This window comes from Penicillium longicatenatum (genome assembly GCF_028827895.1).
Source record: "Penicillium longicatenatum strain IBT 33135 chromosome Unknown contig_7_segment0_segment0, whole genome shotgun sequence".
Taxonomy (NCBI): Eukaryota; Fungi; Ascomycota; class Eurotiomycetes; order Eurotiales; family Aspergillaceae; genus Penicillium; species Penicillium longicatenatum.
The window spans coordinates 3836265-3857696 of record NW_026643124.1 but is presented as its reverse complement, the minus strand read 5'-3'; the positions used below and the strand labels follow the sequence as shown (position 1 = coordinate 3857696).

At 49.6% G+C, this 21432-nt stretch overlaps 8 protein-coding genes across 8 annotated transcripts; 4 read left to right on the top strand and 4 right to left on the bottom strand.

Annotated features, from left to right (window-relative positions):
- Positions 1–82: 82 nt before the first annotated feature.
- Positions 83–728, bottom strand: N7484_011708 (uncharacterized protein; the record flags this gene model as incomplete). Its single annotated transcript, XM_057122095.1, has 2 exons — positions 83–288; positions 671–728. The coding sequence occupies 2 exons, from the start codon at positions 726–728 to the stop codon at positions 83–85; spliced, it is 264 nt and encodes an 87-aa protein (XP_056967849.1).
- A 3547-nt stretch (positions 729–4275) lies between these two features.
- On the bottom strand, positions 4276–5340 carry N7484_011707 (uncharacterized protein; the record flags this gene model as incomplete). Its single annotated transcript, XM_057122094.1, has 1 exon — positions 4276–5340. The coding sequence occupies one exon, from the start codon at positions 5338–5340 to the stop codon at positions 4276–4278; it is 1065 nt and encodes a 354-aa protein (XP_056967848.1).
- Positions 5341–7367: 2027 nt separating this feature from the next.
- N7484_011706 (uncharacterized protein) lies at positions 7368–8611 on the bottom strand (the record flags this gene model as incomplete). Its single annotated transcript, XM_057122093.1, has 3 exons — positions 7368–7575; positions 7636–8146; positions 8218–8611. 3 exons carry the CDS (start codon positions 8609–8611, stop codon positions 7368–7370), a joined length of 1113 nt encoding a protein of 370 aa, XP_056967847.1.
- A 780-nt stretch (positions 8612–9391) lies between these two features.
- lap1 (putative aminopeptidase) lies at positions 9392–10675 on the top strand (the record flags this gene model as incomplete). Its single annotated transcript, XM_057122092.1, has 3 exons — positions 9392–9571; positions 9633–10379; positions 10442–10675. The coding sequence occupies 3 exons, from the start codon at positions 9392–9394 to the stop codon at positions 10673–10675; spliced, it is 1161 nt and encodes a 386-aa protein (XP_056967846.1).
- A 507-nt stretch (positions 10676–11182) lies between these two features.
- Positions 11183–12253, top strand: N7484_011704 (inositol monophosphatase family protein; the record flags this gene model as incomplete). Its single annotated transcript, XM_057122091.1, has 1 exon — positions 11183–12253. The coding sequence occupies one exon, from the start codon at positions 11183–11185 to the stop codon at positions 12251–12253; it is 1071 nt and encodes a 356-aa protein (XP_056967845.1).
- Positions 12254–13172: 919 nt separating this feature from the next.
- N7484_011703 (DUF1774 domain-containing protein) lies at positions 13173–14173 on the top strand (the record flags this gene model as incomplete). The annotated part of the gene is made up of 3 exons (XM_057122090.1): positions 13173–13396; positions 13466–13905; positions 13974–14173. The coding sequence occupies 3 exons, from the start codon at positions 13173–13175 to the stop codon at positions 14171–14173; spliced, it is 864 nt and encodes a 287-aa protein (XP_056967844.1).
- Positions 14174–15041: 868 nt separating this feature from the next.
- Positions 15042–18654, top strand: chsB (chitin synthase class II; the record flags this gene model as incomplete). Its single annotated transcript, XM_057122089.1, has 3 exons — positions 15042–15274; positions 15594–17508; positions 17563–18654. 3 exons carry the CDS (start codon positions 15042–15044, stop codon positions 18652–18654), a joined length of 3240 nt encoding a protein of 1079 aa, XP_056967843.1.
- A 389-nt stretch (positions 18655–19043) lies between these two features.
- On the bottom strand, positions 19044–21011 carry N7484_011701 (uncharacterized protein; the record flags this gene model as incomplete). Its single annotated transcript, XM_057122088.1, has 7 exons — positions 19044–19595; positions 19650–19773; positions 19825–20246; positions 20297–20396; positions 20449–20522; positions 20580–20678; positions 20733–21011. The coding sequence occupies 7 exons, from the start codon at positions 21009–21011 to the stop codon at positions 19044–19046; spliced, it is 1650 nt and encodes a 549-aa protein (XP_056967842.1).
- Positions 21012–21432: the final 421 nt, after the last annotated feature.

Below are 21432 nucleotides of genomic sequence, written 5' to 3'. Positions count from 1 at the left end.
GCACATCAGCGCACATTCAAACAAAAACACAAACAAAATGCCTCCCGGACAAAAGAAATATTCAGGTCATAGATAGAGAAAATCAAGCCCCGCCGCTTTTACCAGCGCCCTGTGGCCAGACCTGGCCTGGGTAAACGGTGTGCACACGATTATGGTTTTGTAGAAATGAGAGGGCGACTTCGGCGGCATCCTCTTTGGCATTGTTGATGTACTGGCCATCGTACCAGTAGCGAGCGGCGATACTTTGGCCTGAAACGACCACAGTACTAGACCAGGCGGTTCGACCTCCTGCATTTCCGACGCAAGGGCGATTAGCATCCGCTGTCAAGCTCTCGGAACTAAAAGTCGGTGTACGGGGTCTTCTCGGTAGCTCCACAACTGTAATGCCGACGCAGTGATCAAAGGCAAGGCAGGGTATGAAGCCAAGACCATCAAACAGAAAGACAAAAGGAGTAAGGAAAGTGGGGGTTCTTGGGATGAAAAAGACGGTGGGAGGGAAGGAAGCAAGAATAGGAAACGGGGTAGGTACCTCGCCGATCGGAGACGATATTGAAGATAGGGGCTGCTATTTTATTGCGTCTGCAATGGTCTTCAACTTGGTCAGCTTAAGGAGCTTTCAGGATCCAGGATTACCTTCCCAGTGTCTTTCGTAAGCTTGTAGAGGGCTTACCTGAGAGTCGATCCTGCCACGGTGTTGGGGCACTGGAAGAATTGGCTGGCAGTGACATGATTCAATGTAAATAAATGAAAGCTAAGATCAAGGCTCTCAATTGAGATCAATTGAGGGTCAATGGAAGAGGGGTGTAGAGGAGAGAGTACAAGCGATAACGGAAGCGGATGAAGACCAGGAGTAAATATAAAAGCTCAATGGACCGGGAATCTTGCGCGACCTTTTAAATGCCCCTCGGTGATGGACATGCGGGGAGTCATATAAACGGTGGGCCATTATCATCAACATAAAATCAAAATAATAAATCGACCCAAATGGAAAAAATCCCCATTCGGGTTTCATCCAATCCCCCCTCTTATTTTTTTTTGTGACAAACATGGAGCCTAACGGGAAAACCCAACTAACCAAACGGGCTTATGCATAGCAATGGGTACATGGTACAGCGTCAGCCTGAGTACCCCCTCCCTATTCACTGGTGCGGGACATGCGGATCATTTTGAGGCTGCAAGCTGGAACGGGCCGGCGCACGACCAGACCAACCCTTGAAGAAACGCTAGGACGCCGTAAGGGTTAAAGAAAGATTGTAAGGATGTCCCGCTGCAGAGATTAGCCCACAATATGAATATGTGACAGCTATCCGTCTATTAAGGCAAGGGAGAAGGCCGGGGAAAAACTAGAGAATTAGAGAGAAAAAAAGGGGAAAAAAAAAAAACTTGGCTAGTCTCGGGGAAGAACACCGAAAATTCAAGAACAAGATCCAGATCCAGACCTAGACCCATATGCAAAAACATGGCTATCAAATTGCACAGGGGCAATAGAGAGAGCAAAAAGGAAAAGCGAAAAATATTCAATACCTAAAATGACGGGGGCGTTCAGGATTGGATGGAGAGATGAACAACTCAGAGAACCCCACGTTGATAATACTGTGCCGCCCCGTCACTGCCTCATCGTCCAGGCATTAAAAGCCAAAGTGAGGTTAGGTTGAGTTGGTGCATGGACATGTACCAAATCGGTGGGAATAGTTTAGTTTCTGGAACAGAAACCCTGTGTATGAATTGCATGGTGGCGGAAGATATGTCTGTGGGTGATCTCTGCCCAAGCGGAGCCGGAGCAGGGCTTTGTCCCCGTAGCTTATGACGAATGGCTCTGATGCCCAAAAGTACCGAGAAAGCGAAAAAGAAAAATGCAAAATTGAAAAAAATTAATCAACTCCAAGACCCTAAGTATATTCACCAGTCCGCCAAACCCAAAACCTAGAGCATATAGATTAGTCGGGCCGCATAAAACAAAAACAATTAATTAAATGACAACAACTCATAGAAACATTGCCAGCTCATCACAGATGGTGAAAGACCCTTGCCGTGACAAGGAAGTGCACATTCTCACATTCTCCTCTCCCTTTCCGAGGCATCTGAAAAAAATTGCAAGGTGGAGTTGACTAGGACCCGTCAACCACCGGGCCGCTTTGCAGATAGTGACTAGGATCAATAACCATGGAAACGAATCTCCGAATTGTCCCCTAATATAACATGGACAGCAAATAAAATGCCATTCCGGGAGGCCCAAGGGAACGCCAGTTCGCTACCTATAAATCCACAATCTACGTCTCCACATCTCCACGACGTACATCAGACAGCTAGGGCCATCGGTACCAATGTCGCATGTAGGCCATATTGCAAGAGTCTAAGCTCATCACTTACCTACTAACCGCTGGCCCTGCATTGCAACCGCTCGGCCGTGAGGTAGTGGGGGCCAACAAAGAACAAGGACTACATAAAGAAGAACCTAATAACCAACGAGTAGAAACCTACCAAAGTGGAACACATAGCAAGATTCACTGTTGTCTCAAGACTACATTCCAGTCGGACTAGGGTCCGATTCGCCGCATTTTGGCAAAGCGATCAAGTTGGGCATTCATACATTGCAGTATGATGATTCTACTACTGCTAACGTCGTGGCCGTGCGGTGTGGTTCCATGGTTCCAAGCCTCCATGATCCATGGTTCATCATGCGGCTATAAAGCCGCCCGGTAGACGAAACTAGCTCGAAGTGTGGGAACATGACAGCAAAACAACCGAGACTAACGTTTGATTCTGGGCCAACGTTGCACGAGTTCCTAGTAAGCGCCCTCGGTAGCCCCGCACAAGCTTAATTAAAAGGAAAGCTCAGGCAGCAAGGCCCAGGGGTCCTGTCTCACTTGGGCGCGATTATGAAAAGATTCATTCGGAGCCAATCGATTGTCCGAGCTAGAATATAAATAGGATGGCTTTGATGGGTTGGGGTTTAGTGTTAATTTGGAGTGGAGGTTTTCTTCACTGGTTCCATGGTTCGCATCCGCGCTAGCGGGGGATTCCCCCTCCTTCATCCGGCGATAGCTTTGTCCACGGCTAAATCTAGATTGATGACGCCTTCCTTCTCGCTAGCTTGGTTTATCCTTGTCAGTGTCTGTCGGTGAGGCTAGCAAAATTGACAACAATGCAACAGAAGCAAATACATTCATGTTCAGCTAGCTGATCCTGGTCTGGTGGGAAGCGGTCAGACTTTTGGACTACAACGGTATGCATCGCCAGCAGAGCAGCGCAGATCGAGGTCATGTAGATGCAAGTCCTGAAAAGGGAATTATTGATGAGAAGACAATAATTATCTTGCATCATGGAAGAAGGCGAAAAAAAGAAAACAAGTCAAAAAAAATCATGATCCTAGATGTCAAATGCATGGTGAAGGGGGAAAAAAAAATAAGAATAAAAAAAAATGAAGATGCCACATAACCCGCTGTTTCGTTTCCAATGTTCCCAATTCCAAGAGATGAACCGCCCAACGCCCTCCGAGCTTCCGTACATGCTATCCAATGGATAAAAATCGGATCGGGTCAAATGGGTCTGCGACGCACGTTCGCCCGACATGATCCCAAAGTATACGACGACAAGGAAGAATAAAAAAAAGAAAAGAAAGGGACCCGCAATAAGAGGGGAAGAAAAGCAAATTCAGCAGCTTCCCAAATAGAAGCTCATCATGACCCAGTCATATACATCGTAAACGCATCTAGACCAGATGCAGATCAGGTGAAGAGAAAGAGATTTCCAAAAGCGGAAAGTGGAAAAGAAATGTACCAAGCCAAAGCCAGCTCATATCTCACATCTCTCATGGGTGTCTCATGATTCATGCAACTCATGTGTACTGTACCTGTTGTTGCCGAAACGGATCGCCCCGGCCTAACCTAGGCCGATCCCCTTCGTTGGAGAACCTCGCCGATCAGTCGACGTGGGCCCATGCGTTCCAGGCTTTTAGTGAGCGAGGATCGTGCGGGGAGGATCCATGGAACGCGGCGCTCGTGATGCCAACGTCGGCGAATACAATCGTCCACGAGAGCCACTAGTCCTGTTGCGACAATGACGCTAAAATTGGAACCGGTTCATCAGCCTCGCTATCGCCCTGCAATGCAGCTGCAATCTGTAACGAATAGAAGTGGAGCTAAGAGGTGGGAGGGGTAAAGAGGAACAGGGGTGCATGGTGTGTTGTTGGGTTGAAGAGTGGGACTAAGATGAGGCTGGACTAGGGCAGATGTGATAGGATAGGGAAATGAAAACAAGGGATGCGGACGCGACTTACTCGGCAATGTCAGGCATCTTTTCATAAACGGATGTGTCGCTGATCCACAACGAACAGGGTGGTACCCAGCCACCTTTACTTTCTTCCTCGACGGCTTCCAGGGGTGTGAGGATCTCCGGCACCATGTGGGCGATTGTCTTGGATGTGCGCGTATCAACGAGGTAGTACGACACTTCACGCAGATCGCCCTCTTTCCGGAACTCGCGCCGCCACTGGTACTTTGTGGACCAGTATTCATATTCGTACCGTTTCGTCGCACCAGGGCCCTTCCGTCGAAGTTCTACATGAGCATAGTTGGAGAATTCCATCAGAATGGTATCCCCGAGCGCTGGTCCCTTCTCACTCATCGATCCTCCTTCATCGCTCGTTGTGCGGTGATGTTGCTTCTCGAATCCTGAATTATGGCGCTTGAGATCACCCACGAATGGCGCTGGGTTTCCACTGGACCCCGGTCGAAAACTGGCTAGTAAGCTACTCAATGAGCGCCGTCGTTGTCCCGAACAGCTGTCGAGCACAGAGGTCGTTTCCTTCCGCGTTGAATGACACACTTCTCGGCCCGAGTCACGGCAGTACCGACGGAAGGAGAACTTTCGTGAGAAGAGATCGTACATGCGGAGATGGAAGAGGATCACGTCTTGTTGGTATCCGCCACGGCGGGGAACGACCGTGTCTACACGTAAGTTCATGTTCCCATCAATCGTCGCATCGTCATGTCGGATGAGTAATCTCCGTGTTGAGGGGAATAATGTTGCAAAAGATGATGGTGTTGAGGAGAGTGCATCAGTTGGGAAGAAGCTTTCTTGGCGGTCGTTGACTTCATACATTGGCTCTTCTGGGGGGATGTCGGCCGCAGATCGGGTAGTCGAAGCATAAGTTGAGACCGAATCCCGAGGTCCATCATCTTCAAACTCTTCGTGCCAATGACGGGGCTTCGCTGAAACAGTGCCAGCACTGAATAGCGTTGGTGTTGTGCTTTTTGTTTGGATAGAGCCATCCGTATCTGTCGAGCTTGAACTGCCTCCACTTCCTGTCCTGTCTTGACATGATTTATAGGAACCCATGACTGCAATTTCGTTGTACAACCTTGTAAGTAAACCTTAGTTGGTGATAAGAATCGGACAAAAGTTCGTAGGTGAAAAGAAAGCTAGGATCACGCTGATCACGCTTTTAGAGCGATAGGGTCAGGATAAAGCTCCTCAAAAATCCGAAACACGACTAGGATACCAAGTTGATCTTCCGAGATGCAATAAATACGACAGTGGGGTCGTCAGATTCCCATGACGCACTAGAGCCACTTCAGAGGTCTGGCATGAGAAGGGAGAGAATTCGGGAGATTGCACGCGAGAAATGATCAGGGGTATATCGGAAAGAATAGGCCTGGTCCAGAATCATATGACACTCGAAAGGTTGCAGGGATTATAAGTTTTGGTCCGAAGAAGAATTAGAGAAGGACAGAGAACGAGAGGAAAGGATCAGGTAGTAAGAACATAAGCCCAACGGGATAAAAAAAAAAGTGGAGAGTTAAAGAGGGGCAGTGTATACCCAAACCATCAAAGGAGAATGTGGCAGAGGTATTTGGACTTTGCTTAAGAGTATTTACGCAGTCGACGGAACAAAGGATACTAAGAATGAAGGAACCTCTCCGTCATCCGGTTTTACCCAATGTTTGTCGATCGGGCCTCTTTTTCCACCTTCCATATGTTTTCTCTTAGAGAGTGCCTCCCATTTCGAATGTTAGAGATCACGCAGCAAATAACAAAAAACCAAGAAAAGAAAAAGAAAAGTTCTCGTCGTACAGGCAACACCGGCAAGCTGCAACACATGAACCCTATGAGCGACGAATCAAGCCAACGACAAGGGGCGGCCAAAATGGGAACCACAACACAAAAGCCCATTCGCCTCACCATCGGAAAGGCAGCTACCTATGAGAACCAAGCTGTTCCCGGACATTACCCAAAATGACCAGCTGTGTGATGCATCCCCCGATCAAGGCGGTTTAGGTTAGAAGCCTGGAAGTAAGAAGCTCAGCGTTTCTGGTGTGGCGGATCTCTATTCGTTGCCGAACCCCCTCCACCGTCTGGTATCATGGGTAGTGTGCCTTTCCCCACCATTACCAACCAGTGAGCGCAAAGCGATCCATGCATCGAACAGGTCTGGACACGCGGTACGGGCGCAGACCTTCTGGAAACGGGGTTTCGGTCCACTCTCCTCCCCGATCATTAAGTCACAGACTGCAGGGTCTGATCATCCATTCTTTTTAGAGCCTGTTCGGGATTTTGTTTCCAATCCGTTTGAGGTTGCATGAGTCAGGCTCGTATCGAATCCCCGAGACGTCATGGCGGAGACAGGGACAGTGGGGGAGGGTGGGAGTTCGCGGTCCGATCCGGTACCGATCTTTAGTTTTAGAATCCCGCGGCGATGCTGCTCATGTCGGCGTACGCCTAATTATCTATCACTAGGTGGAAGGAATATATTACAGTCTGGATATAGACTGGGAGGCACTCGGTACCTTGTGTTTCCGTGGGTTCGGGACCTTATTAGGTTCGTTGGTACCTAAGTACCTGAGAACGGCTCGGGACACGATGACGGAGCCCGGCATAAGACCAGGGGAGAACCGGGAGAGTGGTTTTCTCCTCATTCCATCGTGCCATCGTGAATCAGATAAACGGGGACTCCACAGCATTCATGATGATCTAAGGTGACGACATCGAGTGCGAGATCAATGCGCACAGACGGTATAGAAGGTTTGCGGAGAATTTCAATGCGTCAGGTCCGAGGGCCTTGGAATACGGTCGATGACAACATTCGATTCCTATCTGCTTCAATTGCAGTTCAAGTCTACGCCTCACCGCTAGTCTTGTCGTGTGTCCAGGCGCGACGCCGTCATCACTGGAATCTTCTACAGGTCCTCGAGCGCGCCATGGGAGTAATATATCCAATAAAACCTGATATACAAACAACAAAATCACCCAAGCCAACGCTGGACCCTGCCAACATGGCACCATTAAAGTGAACCGAAATATATACCCAACGAACGTTGAAAAGAAACGAGTCTATGTAATCAGGCAGATGCTGGAATCATATGAGTCTAGACTTGCGCGTAGAGAGCCTGGGGAAGCTCCTCGCCCGGCTGGATCAACTCTGACTGGCAAGCAGGATGAGTGATGAGCCCAGCTCGACTGCTAGGGCCTGGTGGTCGGACACCCACATATGCTTCCCGACGAGCAGGGGAGCCAACAGTCACAGACCAGGTATACAACCCATAGTAGGATGCGATGGAGTGTACGAGCCAGCGCCTAAGAAGAGAGGTCAGTGCCTGAATTGTTGAAATGAAGTTTCTCAAAGGGTAGTCCTACCCAAACGCTGCTCCACGATCATCCACCAAACTCTCAAACACCATCTTCTCGCCATCGCGTTCATGATGCAAACTTAGCTCTTGGCGCATCTGCTCCAATTTTTGCTTCCGTTCCGGAGAGTCATGCATCTGCCCATTGCGGCCAACAAAGACGATCTCATCTTCTGAGTCATCCTCAGGTGCATCCTGAAGACCCTCGCTCTGGAGGTACTGCTGCTTCTCGTTCCACTTCTGAATAAAGAGTCGAATATCATCTTCCAGATCTTGAAGCATACCACGAGCAGCCCGGGCATGCTTCAATTTTGACCGGAGCTCTTTGGGAACACGGTGCTTCAGACTGGCGGTTTTGGCCGCATGCTTGCGGGCCGACTGATGATCTGCCATTCTGGCGTAGTGGACCTCCCAAAGCGGCGCCAGATAGTATGGCATCGGATCGTGACGTGTATATGTTGGCTCAATGACCCAGTCATGTGGAGCTGGGGGCTCTGCCCACGGGTTGTTCAACAACCGGTCTTGAATATGGTCAGCTTCCTCGGCCCACCGGATCTTGATCCTCATGGGGTGCAGAAAACAAAACACCCACCATTCTCCCAACGCTGTCGTCGACGACTTCCATCTTTGCCCTTAAGCAAAGCCTCGCGCCGTTTCATGCTATCCTTGCGCACCGACTCTCGACGCCGGAAACTGACCGTCGGGGTCGAGCGTATCTCTGCAGTGGGATTGGCCACCTTGGCCTGCGGGGAAGGGGAAGCTGGAGGTTCATCGTCGAGGGGGATCGAAAGGGATACGGTGGTTCCCCGCATCCCTGACCGTGTTGGTGTCGTTTCCACCGCTCCGTGGGCGGGGCGAGACTCGGAGAGGGACAGATTCTCGAGCGACGCGGAGGCCTGTTCGGTCCACGAGGAGATAGCCATAGTTTGCTGCGGCGACAGGTTTCCCTGTGACGCCTGTGGTCGTAATCTCGGATGAATAGCCATACTGTATAGGTTAAGGACACAAGGTGCGAATAATGAGGAGATATAGATGTAAGGATCAAAGCCACCCCAAGACGCGAGATAACGAGATAGAGTGACGCCTGCACGGGAATACAGATAGCGCGTTGATTGGCGGAAAGTGGAACACTGATAAACCCTAGCCCTGGGATCCCATTAAGGAAAGAACGGATCGGGGTCACGAGGAATCCCGTGACTGTGAACCTCGGGTTTCCATCGTATTAATTCCTGGGCCAAATCCTTCGGCCACGATCTGGACCCATCGATCGAAGTGTGGAACACCTGCGCAGAACAAGGCGCTGGGAATCATTCCAACTCCGCACGGTGACTCACGAGAAAAATTGACTAATCGGGCAAAGTGGAGATAATTCCTCTCCACCCAATCCCCGCGCGAAAATCATTCCGTGTGACTTGGTATGACTGCAAGTGGGGAGCACTCATGAAGGGGTACACGATCATACATAGAACAGGGAAATAATTAGTGGATTTGGATACTTCATATCATCATACATCAAGGGGCAATAGCTATCACTTTCTTCTCTAGTTCGAGCAAGGCTGCGCGCCCGCTATTAATAACCCTGTTTAGCGCGGGGTCCGAATAGGCAGGAAGGGGCTTGGCGAGCTCCATTCTACGATACCTAGGCGCATGAAAGCTCGGCCCCCAACCCTGCGGCACTTCTTGACTTCTTTATAACTTCTGTCACCCGCTCATTCTTTCCGATTCGTCATCCTTAATTTTTATCTTTTTGACCCTGCAGCCTCGAAATGAAGCTCCTGGCACTTGCGTTGAGCGTGACAGTCTCGACCGCCCTGGCTGCGGTCATCCCCCAGGAACCGCTGGGGCCGTCAATCGTCCAGAATACACAGCAGCCCAAGTGGCTGATCGAGTTGGCCCCATATACCACTCGCTGGGTGACTGAGGAGGAGAAGTGGGCATTGAAATTGGTAGATCGCTCAATCCAAACATCAATCTTACCGCCACTAACCGCTTTTTTTCGCTACGCAGGATGGAGTGAACTTCATCGATGTCACTGATGAGTTCCAATCCGGATCTTATGGCGCTCTTCACACAACGCGTGTCGTCCGATACCCGGGCCAGATGCAGCACACTGAAGCCGTCATGCCACTGACTGAAGAGCTCTCCAAGAGCAACATGAAGGCGAACTTGGAGCACTTCACTTCCTACCACACCCGCTACTACAAATCCCAGACCGGCATTCAGTCTGCTGAATGGCTGCTTGATCAAGTCAGCACCGTGGTGCACGAGTCAGGTGCCAGCAAGTACGGCGCATCTGTGGAGCGCTTCGACCACCCGTGGGGTCAGTTTAGCATCATTGCCCGCATTCCGGGTCAGTCCAACAACACGGTAGTGCTGGGCGCCCACCAGGACAGCATCAACCTGTTCCTTCCTTCGATCCTGGCTGCTCCAGGTGCCGATGATGATGGCAGTGGAACTGTCACGATCCTTGAATCGTTCCGAACCCTGCTGCGGTCGGAGGCGATTGCCCAAGGTCAGGCTGAGAACACGATCGAATTCCATTGGTACTCCGCCGAGGAGGGAGGCCTTTTAGGCTCTCAGGCTATCTTCTCCAGGTACAAGAAGGACCACCGCGAAATCAAGGCCATGCTTCAGCAGGACATGACCGGCTATGTTCAGGGTACCCTGGACGCTGGCTTGCCCGAGTCAGTGGGTGTCATTGTCGACTATGTCGACCAAGGTCTCACTGCATTCATCAAGGAAGTTATCACCACTGTAAGTGACATGTCATTAATTGAAATGCAAGCATCCACTTTTCTAACTTAGACCCCGCTTAGTATTGCGATATCCCTTACGCCGAGACCAAGTGCGGCTATGCCTGTTCCGACCATGCTTCAGCCAGCCGATTCGGCTACCCCTCGGCCTTTGTGATTGAGTCGCAGTTCGAGAATTCGGACAAGAAAATCCACTCGACCGATGATTTGATCAAGTACCTTAGCTTTGATCACATGTTGCAGCATGCCAAGATGAGCTTGGCCTTTGCATATGAGCTGGCATTTGCGCCTTTCTGAGTTTAGTTTGGTAGCGGCCTTCATGTCTGTCATGTCCTTTTGTTTCCTTGCACTGGCGTTATTGAGATATACCTTTGGGGCTTTCGTTTATTTGCAAATCAAGGCGGTCGCAGATTCGTCACTGGTTTGGCATCCGATTCGTGTCTGGGTTGAGGTTCACCAAACAAGATCAATTATCTTACTACTTTCTCGGTTAAATGTCTTGAATAATTGACGATATTTTTCGAATTTAAAATGCTCTATTTACATTGTTTGAGGTTGTAGAAAAACCTTGGTGGAAAAATGGTTCGATGACGCATTTGGCGATCCCTCACACGTGACTATATATGAGACAGCAGGATAATCCAAAATATTTCGACGCACGCGGTCATTGAGAAGCTTCACACAAAATAATCACATCTTGACCGATTCACCTATACCCGGGCACGTGCTTTGCTTTATACCCACCTAGTATCCCAACCATCGCATATTACGCATCTTTGGAATTGGCCGTGCAATATCGCGGAAATGAGCTCACACGCCTACACGCAGGAGCTTCATCTGGCTGGCCTCGCCGTCCAGCGAGCCGCGCTCCTGACAAAACAATTGCTCTCCGCAGTCGACAAGGGCTCTTTGAGCAAAAGCGATGATTCTCCTGTGACGATTGCCGATTTCGCCGCCCAAGCCTCCATCATCGCTGCGATCCACCACACCTTCCCGAACGACGACATTGTTGGCGAGGAAGACGCCACAGCCCTCCGCGAGAACCCCACTCTCCTCGAGCGCACATGGGAACTCGCCACATCCATCCACCTGGATGACGAAGCCAGCGAGGCCCTTCTATATACTCCACAAACCCGTGAAGAGCTGCTGGATTTGATCGACCTGGGCGCTCGCGGCCAGTGCAGGCGCGGCACGCGGGCATGGACACTGGACCCGGTAGACGGTACCGCGACGTTCATTCGCGGACAGCAGTATGCTGTTTGTCTATCCCTCGTGGAGGACGGAGAACAGAAGCTCGGCATTATTGGCTGTCCGAACTTGGATCTCGGGTCTGGGCATGTGGCGGAGGATCTGGTGGACCGCGACGGATACGGACAGCTTTTGACTGCGATCGCAGGCCAGGGAGCATTCATTCAGCCCATGGGGACGGGTGCTCTTTTACCTGGAGAGCAGCTCGAGCGAGTGCCCCAGATTACAGAGGGCAGCGAGGTGCGATTCGTCGATACACAGGAATCTACTTCCCAGCGACTAGATCTGCATGAGAAAATCGCAGCGCATTTGAAGTGCACCTGGCCTAATGAGGTCGATCTGTGGTCCGCTCAGATGCGGTATATTGCCATCGCTGTGCGTGGCGGTTGTAACTCCTTCATCAAAGTGCCCCTCAAGTCGTCGTACCGATCGAAGATCTGGGACCACTCTGGCGGAATGTTGATTGCACAGGAGCTTGGCTGTGTGGTGACAGATTTGGAGGGCCAGCCAGTCGATTGCGGCTTGGGTCGGACTTTGGCTGATTGCCACGGCATGGTTGTGGCGCCTGCATCCATTCATAGCCGGATCCTGGAGGCTGTTCGGGCTGTACTGGCAGCCAATCAGTAAGCCAGATAATCTTAGGAAATACCCCGGTACCTCGAGAAAAATACACCATACAGAGCGATTTCACTTTGCAACGATAAATATGATGAAACGCCAAGCGTTATAGGCACCGAGTTTTCTTTTTCCAGCGGTCAGCCAGCGCGCAAGGCATATTTGATACCCGGTTTGGATCAGATCACCCATTTATAGTTTATGTTGAGTCAGTCAAACATTCGAATAAAGTAATTTCTACTTTGTAGCTTTGGCCCCTTGCCCCGCGTTTCCCCCAGGTCCTCAGCTTGGTGTAGCTCCATGTAGAGTTTCAGCATAATGTATCCGACTTAAGGTCAAAAGAGGATCAATAAGTATTTTGACCGATTACTTTTCGAAGTGGCTTGATCCCTGCTCTTTTTCTTTCTAAATTTGTCTAGACCATACAGGCAATTCAGCTCAAAGCTCGTACATACTACATACCCTTAACCCCAAATTGATCTCCAAAGCGCAGGACCGTGCACGCTGATCAACACCACGAGCAGCAAGTTGCGCCATTCAAGCCGTAGCTTTGTCGAATCTGCTACACGCGGTACGAATTCCTTGCGCCCATTCAAAAACCGAAACACGAAGGCGCCTAGCCCTAAGGGTTCAATTTTCGCTACCCACTCTGCCTGACAAGCAAGAACAAAAACTTGGTTCTAGTGGGTCTCAAGCTGCCAACTTTAATGTTGGTACGTGCGGGACACCGGATAAGATAGAGCATTTTGACATCATTATACTTTCCATGATGTACCCGAATCTGGCGCCACTGCAACTCCTAGCTGCACTATGAGTGGTGGGAGGCAGGTCATCAGACCATATTGTGGATGCAAGCATTTGCCTGTATATAACGCCATCCCCACCCCCTCGAATACAATTTTTTCTCCTCTCGTCATTATTAATCTACATCATGGCGAACTACAACCCTTTTGCTCGTCGTGAGACTCACAATATCCATGCACTGAATACCTATCGGGTCCTTGTACCCCTCACATGGGCGCTGGTCGTCATCGTCGGAATTTACTACTCTATCCACTCGCCAGATGATACTAAGGGTAGCAAGAAGATCTGGAAGCAGGTCAAGAAGCACGATACACCGTTTACACAGAACAAGACTGTGACTGAGATCTACTGGTGAGTTTTGTCTACACTCAGGTTCACCAGGCCTTTTGTGTGAGTCGAGCTAATACCTCTTGCCTCCAGGGTCCTCTTACTCCTCTCGCAGCTCAGCTATGTGTGGCACCTCTTCCACAATGAGGCCGCCATCGTAGCATCCGCTGCTAATGTTGCCACCCACTTTATCCTGAACAACCTATTCGTCCTCTCCTGGATCTCGCTCTGGACTCGTAACCATTTCTGGGGTGCCGAGATTATTCTGATGGCCCATTTCATCAACCAGAGCGTTGCTTACTGGCGCCACAAGAATCTTCCAGACTTTGTGCACCTACCCGCTGTCGCAGGTCCCTATGCCTGGACCATATTCGCACTCTTCTGGAACGGGGCTGTTGCCGTGCACAGCCATAACCTTCCTGGCCGTATTGTAGCCAATATCTTCATCTGGGCTATTCTGTTTGTGGGACTATTCCACATCACACTGCGCCAGGATCATATTCTGGGTTACTGTCTCAGCTTCCTCAGTTTGTGTAAGTTACCAAGATTTCATATTCCAAGTTATTGGCATCAGGCAGGGCTAACATATATATATTTATAGCGCTGGCGATCCAACAGTTCTCGATCAAGATCATTGCCTTGCAATGGATCTTTGCCTTTGTGGTCTTCGCCGTATTCACTGTGGTCTCGCTATATATCTCGACTACTAAGTATACTGGACGCGACTCGCTATTCCGTCGTGTCGCCCACCCCGAAAGCAGCGATCGTGAGAGACAGCCTTTGCTCAACGAAGGGGTTTAAACCCTGATTAAGAAAGATACGTGAAGGCCATTGAAACTGTGCATGTGAGAATAAGCACCAGAGGTCGTCGAGTCTGGAGCTGGAGAGCTGGACGGGAAAATGAAGCTAGTCGGATATGGATGTTGTTGGTTTGGTGGACAAGGATGGTCCGATGATTCGTTAATATTTACTGAATAATAATCCCCTATCACTTGCAGTCGTCATACAACCTGGGTTGGGTTAGCTTGTTTATTTTCGGTGGGATTATATCAATGAATCTAATGCTTTTTGAACGTGGAGATTGCGCAACTTCAGCGCCTTGGACCCACTTTGTGGAGACTGAATCTAAGTTCGAGAGAAGTAGCGTGTTTACATCCTCAAGCAACGCGGACGAACCAATCTGTGAAATACTGTCTTGGATTGTGACAAGGACAATTAATATTAGACTGATGTAATTTTGAGAATGAATATTGATTGACAATGTCTTTCATGAGAATTGATTGAGTCCCCCGTGCAGAAGAACTCCCTTGCGAGGACGTTGCCATGGCAACGGGATCCACCTCCACTTTGTTGATCGAGCACGGATGAACCGGGCCAGTCTTGTTTGCCGTTAACTATTCCACCACATATCATTCCCTCGCTTGGTCTGATTTATCTTCCTCTTCTCATCTCTTTGTGAGCATTCCTTCCCTTGGCCCACATTCCTCTTCGCCCAAAGCATCAACTGACGCGACTGTCAACCTGTCAGAACTACGACATCCCGCTGTCTCAGTGCTGGTAGCTGAGAAACGTGCAGTGCGTGCCACTTTGCAACTTGTTTAAACGATACCCACACATATCATTCTACTATGAGTACTTGAGACACACGAAAAACAGACACATTCCAATTATGAATCGTCACCCACCCTCCAGCTTCGGGGACGAACCCCCGTCGTATGACCAGGAGACTTCTTCATTCTTATCCGAAGCAGAATCTCCATCGCGCCAAACTGGCCCGACAATGCGCCTGCTTCCTACTAGTGGTGAAGACTATGGTGACTTGAGCGGAAGCCCAACTGCTGGCTCGCCATTTTATCAACAAGGCTATAATCAAGTCTATGATCAAGACTACGACACAACGCCGTAAGTTTAACTTTTTCAATTACTACCTTATTCCTCCTATGCCACATTCCAATCGTTGCCCCTCCGACAAGATGACACGCAAAGACCAATGATAATGTCACGTCCTTGTTTGGGTTGCCCAGGAATGAGCCGCTTTTGGACCGAGGACATTCAATACTGGAAGATTGGCCAAGATGGGTAGGCAATAAACAGTGCATACATGGCGCTTGTTTATCACGTCGCCCCATTGACCCCAAATTTTGACAACATTGTCAAATCCACACATGATGGAGCGTCCGTCACGACCACGAACTCGAACTAACGTGCGATCGCGGAATAGAACCGGACAAACACAAGACTATGATAGTCGATTTTACCAAGTTCCAAGCGCTAGCTCACCTTCACGTCCCACATCAAGCTTATCCGGCGGCCCGAATTTCCCTCCACCAGCCGCCAGTCTAGCCGACCCTTCAGTGTACCCATCAATTCCGCCACGCACAGGATCTCCCATTCGACCCTGGAGCCCCGGACATGTTCGACCACCATCCGTTTCAAGTGTCGGATATGAACGCGCCGATATCAATGGCAGTCCTCGCCCGGGTACCCCGAGCTCACGCTACGCAGGCAGCCCCCGACGACCACTGCCCCCAGCTCCGTTGTTTTCTGGACCTACCGCATCTGCAGGAGCAGACAGCAGCATCGATATTGGCGATGGCATGGGCGAAGATCCCTTCGGTGACCCCTTTGGTGGAGGTGGCCAGACCATCCATCACACTTCGCGCGGCAGTGTACGATCATTCCTGAGCGAGTCAACCGTGATGGGTGATGAAAAGGATGCTATGTCCAAGGTTGATTTGGATGACGAGGAATATGATGAAGCTAGCCTTGATCCGAACATGCATTATGGTCCCGCACCCGATAAGCAGGTTCGCCGAGGTGTCCGTGATGCCCAGATGTCCAAGAAGGAGGTTCAGCTGGTTAACGGTGAACTTATCCTGGAGTGCAAGATCCCCACCATTCTGCACAGTTTCCTTCCTCGCCGCGATGAACGTGAATTCACTCACATGCGATACACCGCTGTCACCTCCGACCCAGATGACTTTACGAGCCGTGGCTACAAGCTTCGACAACAGATTGGCAGTACTGCTCGTGAGACTGAACTGTTCATCTGTATTACCATGTATAATGAAGACGAGATCGGCTTCACTCGAACTATGCACGGTGTCATGCGTAACATTAGCCACCTGTGCTCCCGTACGAAGTCCCGTACTTGGGGTAAAGACGGATGGAAAAAGATTGTCGTCTGCATTATTTCTGATGGTCGCAAGAAGGTTCACCCTCGCACTCTCAACGCTCTGGCGGCCCTCGGTGTTTACCAAGAGGGTATTGCCAAGAACGTCGTCAATCAGAAGGAGGTCCAGGCCCACGTCTACGAGTACACTACTCAAGTATCCCTCGACTCCGACCTGAAGTTTAAGGGAGCTGAGAAGGGTATTGTGCCCTGTCAAGTCATTTTCTGTCTGAAGGAGCACAATCAGAAGAAGCTGAACTCCCACCGTTGGTTCTTCAACGCTTTTGGTCGCGCCCTCCAGCCCAACATCTGTGTTCTTCTTGATGTTGGTACCAAGCCAGATCCTACTGCTTGTTATCACTTGTGGAAGGCCTTTGACCAGGACTCCAATGTAGCTGGTGCTGCCGGAGAGATCAAGGCCGGCAAGGGCAAGGGCATGCGTGGTCTGCTCAACCCTCTCGTGGCCAGTCAGAACTTCGAGTACAAGATGTCCAACATTTTGGACAAGCCCCTGGAGTCTGTCTTTGGTTACATTACTGTGTTGCCTGGTGCGCTGAGTGCCTATCGATTCTTCGCTCTACAGAACGATGCCGATGGCAACGGTCCCCTGAACCAGTACTTCAAGGGTGAAACCCTCCACGGCCAAGATGCTGATGTCTTTACTGCCAACATGTATCTGGCCGAGGACAGAATTCTTTGCTGGGAGTTGGTGGCCAAACGAGAAGAGAAGTGGGTTTTGAAGTTCGTCAAGAGTGCCGTTGGTGAAACTGATGTGCCGGATTCTATTCCTGAGTTCATCTCACAACGTCGACGTTGGCTGAACGGTGCCTTCTTCGCGGCTGTGTACTCCAACGTCAACGCTAGCCAGATCTGGAAGACTGATCACAGTCTTGGCCGTAAGATCTTGCTCCATATTGAATTTGTGTATCAATTCTTCAACCTCCTTTTCACTTACTTTGGTTTGGTAAGCTTCCCCCAATTTCTATCTTAGAAGAGCTCTACTAACTTCAGTCCTTAGGCAAATTTCTACTTGGCTTTCTACTTCATCGCAGGCTCTTTGACTGACGAAAAACTTGATCCGTTTGGCCACAACATGGGCAAATGGATATTCTATGTACTACGTTATGCCTGCATTGTGACTATGTGCCTGCAGTTCATCATATCTCTGGGTAATCGTCCGCAAGGTGCCAAGAACCTCTACCTCAGCAGTATCATCGTTTATGCTGTCATCATGGCCTATACCATTTTCTGCACCCTGTATCTCCTGGTATTGGAGCTGGAGGCGCGTGCAGGAGTAGGCAATAGTTCCCTTGAAGTCAGCAGTACTTTGCTGATGGAAATTGTCATCTCCATGTTGTCAACTGTCGGCCTGTACTTCTACATCTCTATCCTTTACCTCGACCCATGGCACATGATCACCTCTTCACTCCAATACTTCTTGTTGATGCCAAGTTACATCTGCACACTGCAGGTTTACGCTTTCTGCAACACCCACGATGTTACTTGGGGTACCAAGGGTGATAACGTCATCAACACCGATCTTGGTACTGCAAAGACCATCAATGGCAAAACCGTCCTGCTGGATATGCCATCAGAGCAACTGGATATCGACAGTGGCTACGATGCGGCCCTCCGCAATCTGCGTGATCGCCTCGAGGTTCCCGAGACCCCTCTCAGCGATGCCCAGATGCAAGAAGATTACTACCGTGCTGTGCGTACATACATGGTTTCAGTCTGGATGATAGCCAATCTTGTCCTTTCCATGATTGTGACCCAGATCTACGGTGTAGACTCGGGCGGTACAAACATCTACCTTTCGATCATTCTATGGTCCGTAGCCGGTCTTGCCCTGATCCGTGTCGTCGGCTCAACAACCTACGCCCTCTTGCACCTCATCCACAAGATCGTCGAAACAAAAACCAAGTTCGACGCTGGAAATCTCACGAACTTTGCTCCCAGCGTTTTCAGTGGAAGCAGTGCCGGCTCAAGTGAGCGCAGCGCTCAGAAGCCTGTCCGGTACAGCGGCAAACCAAGTTTAAAGGATCGCATGAATGAGGCTAGATGGGCCGCTGGTCGGACAGTCGGCAAAGCGATGTTCTGGCGCAAGTAGATCTCGCATTATGTTTTGCTTTCGCGATATCGCATTTTCCTAATCATCTCTGGAGTTGATTTATGATTTTCTTATCTTTTCGGCGTTGAATATTTTCCTTGGTTCATGATGGAAATAGTTGATACGATATTGGGTTTGAAGCCGAACCTTATGTGTCTATGTCTATTGAGGGATGTAATTATGCGCTTTGAATTTCATTTCAATGTTATAATGATGTTTTGATAATATCGAAGTATTTGAGTCCTCTCAAAAATATCCATTCCTCTTTATGAATACTAATGCAAGACCATCGAAAAGTCAATTAGCACCAAGGATTTGAATCGATGCAGTACAAGATGCAGTTCTAGCGGGACCACTAACTATGGTGTCATCTATTTACAGTGGCCGTATCAAAGCTTAGATGTCTTCTCTCCATCCTTGATAATTTCTTCAATCAACTTGGCAGCAGCCAGAGTTTCCTCATCCTGAAAGTGCCTACCAGCAACCTGTAACGCCACAGGTGCACCTTCATACCTTGCCGGGCTCTGATATTTCTCCCACTCTCTTTCGTCAACCTCATTGCGCGGTTTATATTTCTTATCTTGATCAGTCAACGCGTCCAGCTTCGGGTCTACCGTAAGACCCGATGGGAACACAACGGACGGAAGATCAAGCACATTCCAAATCGCAGTGTAGTTCCAGTAATGTGACTCGCCATATACGGCTGCGACGCCGGGATAAGTAGGGGAAATGATAAAGTCGACGCCACGGGTCTTCATCACAGCGTTATACTCGTCGCGGTAAACATCGCGCGCGTATTGTAGCTCCCATGCTTCGGGGTGAGTGAGTGGATTAGCTCGGGAGTAATTGAACACCCATTCACTCAGAGGGAGGACTGGCTCGCCTGATTCACGGATCATCTTGCGTTGTAAGGCGGCAGCGTCTGGGTAGTAGAGGCTAGACTGTAGTGATATAAGTCCTCTTGCTGTTAAACCTGAAGTGAAATCACAACTTACGATAATTTTCCATCCGTGATCATGCTTGTATGGCTCCCAATCGACAACCTTGATTCCAGCCGCGAGTAACTTTTCTTTAGCGAGTTTGAGAGCCCTGATAATCGGGGGATGGGGGCGAACACAGCTATAATCCTTTTAGCGATGACATCCCCGATAAGATACGCATGAACCATACCCATCATCCCACATGATAGCCACCGCCATGTTCCGGGTTGGAGCTACTGTTTTCCACGGGACCGGCACTAGAGATGTTTCAACATCCCATGGCTCTTGATCCAAAACCGTCTTCTGGAAAAGTTCAATATCCTCTAAAGAACTGCTCGACAAAGGCCCAATGACCCCGTGAATCGTCTCTTGTCCAATAGCTGCGACTTTGGCTCCAGCCAGTGGGTTGCGCATCGCTGTAGGCCTGAATCCGTATGAGCCACAAAAGGCAGCTGGGCAACGAATAGATCCACCGATATCGGTACCAATACCAAGTGGTGCGCACTTGAACCCAGTTGAAGCTCCTTCACCCCCTGACGATCCTCCTGGAGTTAAGGTGCGATTGTATGGGTTCAGTGTGGCCCCTGTAATATTGTTCTCGCAGCAAAGGTGCTAGATGGTGTTAGCAACTGAATTGAAATTTGGTTTGGGGATGTACTCACCATGAGGGCTTGAGGCTGGTTTGTTCGGACATGGAATACTGCACCAGCTTTGGCTAGCAATTGAAGTAAATGAGCATCCTCGGTGGCGACTTCATCAACCCTGTTATTCTAAGTTAGGGCTGCTCTACTGCTCAAAAGCTTACTTAACATACCAGGCCACATAACCCGTGTTGCAAGTCTTATTCTTCATCGCGACGTGCTCCTTAACGCTAATGGGAACACCATGCTAGTGACCAAATAATCAGTATGTGAGTTGAATCATCTCAAGAGTATGGCCATTTACCAGAGGTCCGACCAGCTTTCCAGTGCGTTGAAAATGTGCATCCAGCTCTTTTGCTCGAGAAATTGCCTCATCGGCCAAAAATTCCGTTGCGAAATTCAGCTGCAAGTTGCCTCAGTACTTCGCCTTCAACTGCGGAATAGAGATTATTCTCACCAATTGGTGACCCAAAACCGCCCTTTTCAGAAATGCCACCACTACCTCCTCAGCCTTGAGTTTCGCTGCTCCCATTTTCGCGACCAGTTGCGTAGCGGAGAGGGCCGTGATCGAGAGCTCACGCTCGCTCAAGAGCCCACTTTTCCTTGGGAAATCAATCACATTTTTTTGCGTAGCAGGAGGGAGACTGTCAGCTGGTGCAAGCCATTGCTTCGGAATGGAGTTGTTCAGAATATCTCTGCCTCGTTGGGCTTTACGCTCCCATCGCTGGAGAGACATGTTAATTTGATGTTATCGAGGATCGTGAGATGAATTATAAGGTAATGATGCTAGTGAGATCAACGACGTGGATAGAGGAGCTTAAGAGATCTGTGGACCTCCAGCCTTTTTACTTTGCTGCAATGCCTGTCGGAATCGGAAAGCATTCCTGGGTCGTACCGAGGCGGACTCACCCCCGCAGCTTGAGATAAAGGTGGAGAGAGGACTAGCGCGACGCTTATCTCTGGCTTGGGAGTTAAGCTGGGTCCTGTCAGAAGCTAGCAAAGAGGTTCCGCAGCGGAGATATTCCGTATGTTAGATCTACGTTCTACCGTGCATGTTATATCAATGAACCCCTCCTTTTGGAAACTTTACCTGCGGAATGCAAAGGTGATCCCATCATTCATTGACTGAGATTTCCAAATTTTTACGATACTGTATA